At 44.9% G+C, this 8315-nt stretch overlaps 1 protein-coding gene across 31 annotated transcripts in view; it reads right to left on the reverse strand.

The window, feature by feature from the left end:
- ZFYVE27 (zinc finger FYVE-type containing 27) overlaps positions 1-8315 on the reverse strand; it is a 25423-nt gene that overhangs the window by 9829 nt on the left and 7279 nt on the right. For 17 of the 31 annotated variants that reach the window (XR_001817607.2, XR_005196059.1, XM_037729335.1 and 14 more), the window contains 5 exons: positions 7559-7629; positions 5835-6021; positions 2380-2475; positions 1162-1274; positions 284-423 (listed from right to left, as the gene is read on the reverse strand). Coding sequence is in view for 27 of the 31 variants with exons in the window: in XM_037729335.1 (XP_037585263.1) it covers positions 284-423; positions 1162-1274; positions 2380-2475; positions 5835-6021; positions 7559-7629 (607 nt within the window). In the remaining 4 variants the exon portion in view is untranslated. Of the gene's footprint in view, positions 1-283; positions 424-1161; positions 1275-2379; positions 2476-5834; positions 6022-7558; positions 7730-8315 lie in introns of all 31 variants that reach the window. The other 14 variants (XR_005196057.1, XR_005196058.1, XM_017502740.2 and 11 more) reach the window with 2 other exon arrangements.

Consider the following 8315-nt stretch of genomic DNA (forward strand, 5'->3'; position numbering starts at 1 on the left):
AAAAAAAAAAAAAAAAGAAGAGAGAAGAAAAAATCTACACTCCATGATGTGAGTATCTATCTATATAGCATTTAAGAATGGCATCTGACATGGTAAGCACTCAATGAAGCACGGGTAGCTGTTGTTATTACAATTATCATTATTAAGCACTTCAGGGGACATAAAGCCTGGGAAACAGCAGGAACTACAACAGAGGCCAGCCCAGGAGCTATAAACAAGCTAATAACAGGGGGGCCCACAAGCTGCCACAGCAGGCTCTGCCCTGACAGTCAGTGGCACCTACCTCCGTGGGTGTGAGGGCAGGCGTGCTGTCCATCAGATCACCCTTCCCCTCAAAATCTGGTTGTGGAGGGCTCTCAAAGGCATGCTCTTCCTGCTTGGGGTTCATCCGCCGCTGCAGAGATGCCCTATACTCAGACACAACTACCCAGGGAATGAAGAACAGGGTAGGAGGCAAAAATGAGACATTATGAGTGGTGCTTTGGGGGTGCCTACTTCTGCAGCTGGCTGGCCTCTCTTCCCTCCACTGCAGGAAAGAGTCACCCTCCTAACTCTGAGAGAGTCACCTAACCCAAGCCTCTTAAACAAAACTTAGAAACCACCACCTGCCCCAGACTGTTAGAGAGATTAAATGTAGTAAATTCTTGATAAATCACGGCTTCTGTAATTAATTACTCTACCACAGGGAGGAAAACAAATACAGCAATCACCCAAACATGTGTACAGACTCAGGCCTCTGTGACTCAGGGCCTCTCCAGACTGCCTCAGTGCTTTAGAAGCCAGACGACAGATGGAAACTCTGGTCTCACACAGAGATGTGGCAGCAACTCCAGGTGGCTGCACCCCAGGGGATGGGTGGCAGCTTTGGGAAAACATCCTTCCCTCATCTTCCACAAGCCATCATATCATGTAAGCAGTGATCCATCTGCCTTGGGAAGGGAAGGAAGGGAGATGGGAGCCCAAAGGTAGCAGCCTCCCCTAGTGAGATTCCAGCTTCATCTAACATCTCAGAGCCCATGAGAGAGGACCCTAGTGTGGTGCTGACCCTCGTGGAAGCACAGCAAGCTGATGATTAGCTATAGAGACAGAAGAACTGGGGAGCCTAGCCTAGCCCTCAGAGCCAGCCTGGGCCCTGTCTCTGTCAGGCCCTCCAGGGCTTACCTCGGAAGAATTCCACATTCCCCAGAAAGAGCGTGCTGTTTAAAAGGGCGAGGACCCAGCAGAGCGGCAGCAGATACAGCATGCAGACCATGCCCAGAAGAGCCCCATAGAACCTGGATGACAGGGAAGAACCACAAGATCAGAAATTCATAACAGCAGCAGGAGATGGGTTTGGAGCACACCCACAGAGGGGTCCAGGTGAGACACAGCTCTGGACACATTAATAAACCAACAAGACCTGCTCATCAAACCGGTGGAAAACGGCGATGAAGCCTGAGAACTACCGCCCAGTCGCAGGTGGGAAGGCCTGATGCTGGTGAGGCTGAGGTGGTGTCAGCTGGGGACACATAAACTGGTTCAACCACCATCACTCCTCAAGGTCTACACTCTGAAGTCTAGAGTAAGACAGACTGGGATTGGAAGCCAGCTCTGCCACTTCTCATTCTGAGAAGCCTCTTGGTTCTCCAGGCATGGCTCCCTTCTCATGTAAGATGGGGACTGAAATAGTGCCTACCCACAGAGTTACTAGGAAGAGTGAGATAATACAGAGGCAGTGTTGCACAGTGCCTGGCACCAGGTGAAGACAACAAACATTAGTTATCGCTATTATTCACATTAAGGAGCCTCAAAAACATTCCTTCTGTTTGATACTGTAGTTTCACCCTTGAATTTAAGAAAAATTTTCCAAAAGATTAAAGCTAAATCCACAAAAATGTTTACCACGGAGTCAGAATGAAAAGAGAAATTGACTAAATCTATAACAGAATGGGTCCATAAATTGTACTCACCATCTATATTAATCTGGTATTATAAATAATTCCGAAGGCTATATAGCAACTAAGAAAATCATCTTTAATATAATAAGTGGAAAAAAAAGAAAAACTGAACATATACTATGAAGCTATATATCTATAAATTAGATGCAAATGACAAACTCTAGCAAGCAAGGCAAACATGAGATTCGGCTGCATGGTGGATTACGTGTTGAGTTATTCTTCTATTATTAAAATATTTTTACCACACATAAAATAAAGCGTCTAAACAAAAGCAGTGCATTAGAGCCCACAAGCATATATGCAGATATACACACAAGAGCCCAGGAGGCGAGCTCTTCCCCTGAGATAGGAGGGGCAGAGGTCATCTCAAGGCAGGTGGCTTTGCTCACGCTCAAGCTGCAAATTCCTATAGAGTAGTGGGGGCAGAGAAGGGGTCACTCACTGTGAGGACACGACAGGGTTCTCCCAGTGCAGCACACGGTAGGCGGCTTCACAGGTGCAGCAGAGGCGGCCCAGGAAGGCCTCCAGCTGGATCAAGCTACAGACACAAGGGCTTTGGTGAGTGGGCAGGACAGAAGTTCTGGGAAGTGGAGCCCGGGGCCATGCAAGATGCAGCTGGCTAGGGATGGCCAATCTCTTTAAACACACTCACCATGTGTTTAAAGAGAGAGGGGTTGAGAAAGCATGGGAGAAAAGGGCCTGGCTAAGCCACCCCAACTACATTCCAGTCCCCTTTTGGAGGCTCCTGCTGAGGTAGGAACAGTATAAATATCCTGCTTTGGTCTCTTCCTAGCTGTTGATGTCAGGCAGGCTACTGAACTTTTCCAGGGCTATAGTTTCTGCATCTATCAAATGAGGATCAGAGGACCCACCTCACAGGTACACAGCAGCTGTCAGGATAAATGGCATGATATTCTCCACCTGGGAGGTGAAACAGACTCACTTGGGGAGTTCTGGTTGTTGCTTTTTTAAAACATAGATGAACCACAGAAGCCTTGAGCACAGTCTGAACCCAGATCTGGGTTCTGAGGGGTTCCTTGGAGACAAGCTGATTCCAGGGTTGGGGCAGGGAAGTATAAGAGGGATATGAACATCCTGTTGTACCATAAAATAAGGAAACACTCAAAAATGATGGGGACAACGCAAACAAGAGTCAACTCAAAAGAGCTCCTATTGGCCAAATTTAGGACAATTTGAGATCAAAATAAATAATGACAGCAATAGATTCTAACTCATCAAATAAAATATAAATCTATGAGTTCATACTCATAGTAAAAAAGGAAGAGCTTTCTTACAATAGAAAGCCAGCTTAAAAAAAAATGTAGATAGAATGACAATTAGAAAATCACCTTTGCAATCATCATAGTAATAAACTGATTAAGGTTAGACCCATCAATGGGTTTTAAAGCAGTGGGTAACTGTTTGATGAACAACAAGATATTTACATAGTCTCAATGTATCTCCCCTCGAATTACTATGAATGAAGAGTAAAATGATACTTTACACTATGGATGCCTTAACCAAGTGATCAAAGTCAGTATTTCCTGACATCATGTGCCTCCTGATATGGGTGCAATGAACATGACACATCACTTGTCACACTCCTAAATCTAATCACAAGGAATCAAACAATCCAAAAATGAGGGAGATTCTACAAAATAATAAGCTTGTAGTATTCAAAAATATCAAGGTCACAAGAAAGAAAGACTGAGAAACTGCTCCAGGTTAAAGAAGACTAAAGAGACATAAAAAAATTAAACATGATGTATAACCTTGCATTGGATCCCAGATCAGGGAAACTGATACAAAGAACTTTATTAGGCCACCCGCACTGGCTCACACCTGAAGTCCCAGCACTTTGGGAGGCTAAGGCAGAAGAATTGCTTGAGCCCAGGAATTCAAGGCCAGCCTGGGCATGACAGTGAGACCCCATCTCTACAAAAAATTTTTTTAATTAGCAGGGCATGGTGGCATGTGCCTGTGGTCCTAGCTACTTAGGAGGCTGAGGCAGGAGGATCACTTGAGTCCAGGAGGTCAAGGCTGCAGTGAGCCATGATCATGCCACTGCATTCCAGCCTGGACAACAGAGCAAGACCCCGTCCCAAAAAATAAAGAAAATTAATAAAAGAAAAAGAACTTTATCAATACAACTGGTAAAATCTAATTATGAATTATACATTAGATAATACTACTGTTAATGTTATCAATGTTAAGTTTCCTAATTTTGATTACAGTTCTGTGGATATATAAGAGAATGTCCTTGTTCTTAGGAAATCCATGCTGAAGTATTTGGGGTAAACAGTCATATTTGCAACTTACTTTCAAATGGTTTAGGAAAATGAAAATAATGTGTATATGTAAAGAGATAGACAAAGCCAACACGGCAAAATGTTAATAATTGTTCTATCTAGGTAAAGGGCATATGGGAGTTCTTTGTGTTATTCTTGCACTTCTTTAAAACTATTTCAGGCCAGGTGCAGTGGCTCATGCCTGTAATCCTGGCACTTTGGGAGGCCAAGGCGGGCAGAACACTTGCGGCCAAAGTTCGAGACCAGCCTAGCCAACATGGTGATCGTCTCTACTAAAAATACAAAAATTAGCTGGGCATAGTGGCACATGCCTGTAATCCCAGCTACTCTGGAGGCTGAGGCACAAGAATCGCTTGAACACAGGAGGCAGGGGTTGCAGTCAGCCAAGATCACACCACTGCATTCCAGCCTTTGTGACAGAGCAAGACTGTGTCTCAAAAAAAAAAAAAAAAAAAAAAAAAAAAAAAAAAAAAAAAAAAAAAAAAAAAAAAAAAAAAAAAAAAAAAAAAAAAAAAAAAAAAGCATATATATATAAAAAATAAAACTATTTTGAAGTAAGAAAGTCTTTTTCAAAAACTACATATCCACGACTGGGCATGGTGGCTCAGCCTGTAATCCCAGCACTTTGGGAGGGTGAAGTGGGCAGATTACCTGAGGTCTGGAGACCAGCCAGGCCAACATGGCGAAACCCCATTTCTACTAAAAATGCAAAAATTAGCCAGGCGTGGTGGTACACGCCTGTAATCCCAACTACTCAGGAGACTAAGGCAGGAGAATTGCTTGAGCCTAGGAGAAAAAGGTTGCAGTGAACCAAGATCATGCCACTGTACTCCAGCCTGGCAGACAGAGCAAGACTCTGTCTTAAAAAAAAAAGAAAAAAAAAAAACTACATATCCAGGCCCCACTCTAGATAATGGACTCAGAATTTCTGGGGTAAGGCCCAGACATCTGTTTGTTTATAACTTTTCTTTCCCCTACTGTATAGAATGCACAGACCCCACTCCAGGGAATGGAGGAGTAAATGCCCAGGGCTACTGAAGTTGGTAGATTAATGCTTCCTCATAAGTACCAGCTCTGTCATGTTTAGGAATTTTCTCCACAGTGTAGTGATGATGACTAATATCTACTCAACACTTCACAGTACCTGTTCAATCTTCACAACCACCTTGTGAGTAAGCCCTGTTATTATCCTATTTAACAGATGAGAAATCTGAGACAGAAGCTAAGTAACTTGCCCAATGTTACACAGCAAATAAATGGAAGAGCTGGGATTTGAACCTAGGCAGTGGTGGCTCATACATGCACATGCTTAGTCCAGACCCTAACCTGTCTCTCCAGCAAAAGAACACAGGCTGTAAAACAGCTAGATCTAGATTCTCATCCCAGCTTGGTCACTTTCTAGCTAAGTCAATCAGCCTTTTTCTTCACCCATAAATGGAAGATATTAATACTAGCTACCTCTCAGAACTGTTAAAAAGACTAACAGCTGTGGTTTGCCTACTATAATGTCTGGCACACACAGCTAGCACTCAGTGTCATGGCTGCTGTTATTGTTCCCCCACCTCCCTGGCCTCTCTTCCATACTCACAAGCTCTTCACCTCAGCCACAGCCTCGGGGCGAGACAGGCGCACTCTCTGCAGGTCCTCCTGCCTCACGCTATGATATTTCCTCCGCATCAGCTCGGACTCGGGCACCCGTGCCCGGCAAACCTCCTGAAGGTAGCCCAGCAGGGCAGGCACTGAAATCATCAGGGCACCTACTGAGTACCACGCACCTACAGAATCAAAAACACTGCAGGTAACACAGGTAAGCAAGGACCAGGAGTTGGCCCACCCAGACACCCACTGCTTGTTCCTCACCTCCTCCAGGGCTCTGCCAGTCAGGCTTTCCTGATGGCCTGTATGACACAGTGTCTCACCCCTACTCTCCAGCCCCCTTAACCCAGCTTCACTCCTCATAGACCTTATCACCACATGACACATTACAGGCATGTCTGTTGTCTCCTCTACTGAAGTAAGCTCTTGAGGGCTGGGACTTTGTCCCTTTGGTCACTGCTGTGGCCCCAGCCTCACTTTTAAAACATTTTAAGATGCTGCTAGCACACAGTCGGAGGCTTATGCTGGAGTGTGATTGCTAGGAGCTCCTGCTGACTGACATTCGGACCTCTGGGCCACTAAGGTAGCCTGGAAGCCTTTCCTTTGGCTTTTAGCACACCACAGATGACTGCCTTGAGAAACGGTAAGGCCAAGATAAAATTCAAAGAAGGAACTTCTTCCATGCAATATGGTACAACAGCAAGCTAATAGAGCAGCGGGCCCATAATAAATGCTTATTAAATATCTGTCATGGGAACTGATTTACTTTGGGAGCATATATAGAAAAATCAAACATCCTAGGAAGTTCTGAACAGGTAAAGATGAATCCAACTAAGGAACAGAAAATGAGATCTTGTATGAACTTTATTTTCAACCTCCTCAGTCTCTACCTCCAGAGGAAAGAAAGAAGACACCTGAGAAATACAAGGTCAATATAAGAACGAAAACATGAGTAACGGTCCAGCTCCTCTGATCATTCTGCTCCAGACTTTATTCTGACCCTGAGGGGTTTGGCTTTTTGTGTAGCCATCTGCCAGCTTCAACCATGGACAGGGTAGGATCACAGCATGCACCGTAGTAAGAGGTCCATAGGATACATTATCCAGGACCCCAATAGACACCTATGTGTCCACACTTCTATCTCAAAGCCTTCATGCCACTCCTCACTGCTGGTGACTGCCCAGCAGCTCCCGCTAGGCTCACTGGCTAAACCAGAGAAAAGCAACAGATATGGCAGAAGTCTCTTATCAGCTCCTCTCCCGCTACCTTTACCCATGCCATGTCCCCAGATGACCCCTGAATCAGCTGGAAAACCAAAATGGAAAAAGGTCAATGCATCCTCAGCAGGAAGTCAAGGAAACAATAATATTAAGAGCAGCTCCAATGCACTGGCTGCCTATTCCATGCCAGGCACTGTGCTAAGTATTATGCCGCATTCCTCACAAATACTCTAGGAGGAAAGCAGCATTTTAATCCTCTCGTTAGAGATAAGGAAAATTAGGAGTAACAGGGAAGTTCATAATTTGCCCAAGGTCACAGCAGGTGGCTCAGCCTGGATTGTCCCTCTGGAGCCTGTTTCTGACTCCAAGCAGACACAGAGGAAAGCTAACTCCAGGGCAACAAGAGCAGCTCCGGCACACAGGGCGGGGTGGCATCCAGGTGTCCTTCCCCCACATTCATTCACAAAAACCACTGGCCCCTGGAGGCAGTCCTTACCCTCATTCAAAGTGAGGAACAAGATGTTGAGGCCCAGGCAGGTCAGCAAGGAACACAAAGGCATCTGCCACCTACAACACAGAGAGTCCTGATCACTACAGGGAGCCACTCCTCTAGCCAGGGAGGGGAGACCGGGCGGCACAGATGAGACATCAAACCAGAAGAGGAGGCCTGGAACACAGAAGGTCAAGGAGAAATGAAAAGGGGGCCTCTCACTTGGACTGGTGACCAGGAGAGGTGGTAACAGGTCACACATTAGCACCTGGGGTAAGGGAACTGGAAGGTCTGTAGTGCTTTCTCCCAAAAGGAAGAAGAATTCATAAAATACCAGTTAAGATACCCAGTTAATATCATTTAAACTGTGTTTTGTAAGGTTATAGTCTCCTCAAGAGGTGACACTAACAAAGTTCTTAATACTTTCCTCTATTCTTTTTTCATAATTTCATAAGACTGTATAATCACTGAACAAGATTTCAACTAATACAGAAATCAAGAAAGACCAAATCGTAACTTCTTTGAGCCCGTTTGTGCCTTTATCTTCTTAGGTCCGTGATTTTGAAAGTGTGAGAGTTTATCTGAAAGTTTATTTTGAACACCTATTAATTCAAAAGGAGAAAAAATAGTAAAGATTTTATTTTAATATATTAAAAATCAAGATGTGGTGGTGCATGCCTGTAATCCCAGCTACTCAGGAGGTTGAGGCAGGAGAATTGCCTGAACCCAGGAGGCGGAGGTTGCGGTGAGCCGAGATCGCGCC

The sequence above is a fragment of the Cebus imitator genome, unplaced genomic scaffold (assembly GCF_001604975.1).
Source record: "Cebus imitator isolate Cc_AM_T3 unplaced genomic scaffold, Cebus_imitator-1.0 Scaffold299, whole genome shotgun sequence".
Lineage (NCBI taxonomy): Eukaryota > Metazoa > Chordata > Mammalia > Primates > Cebidae > Cebus > Cebus imitator.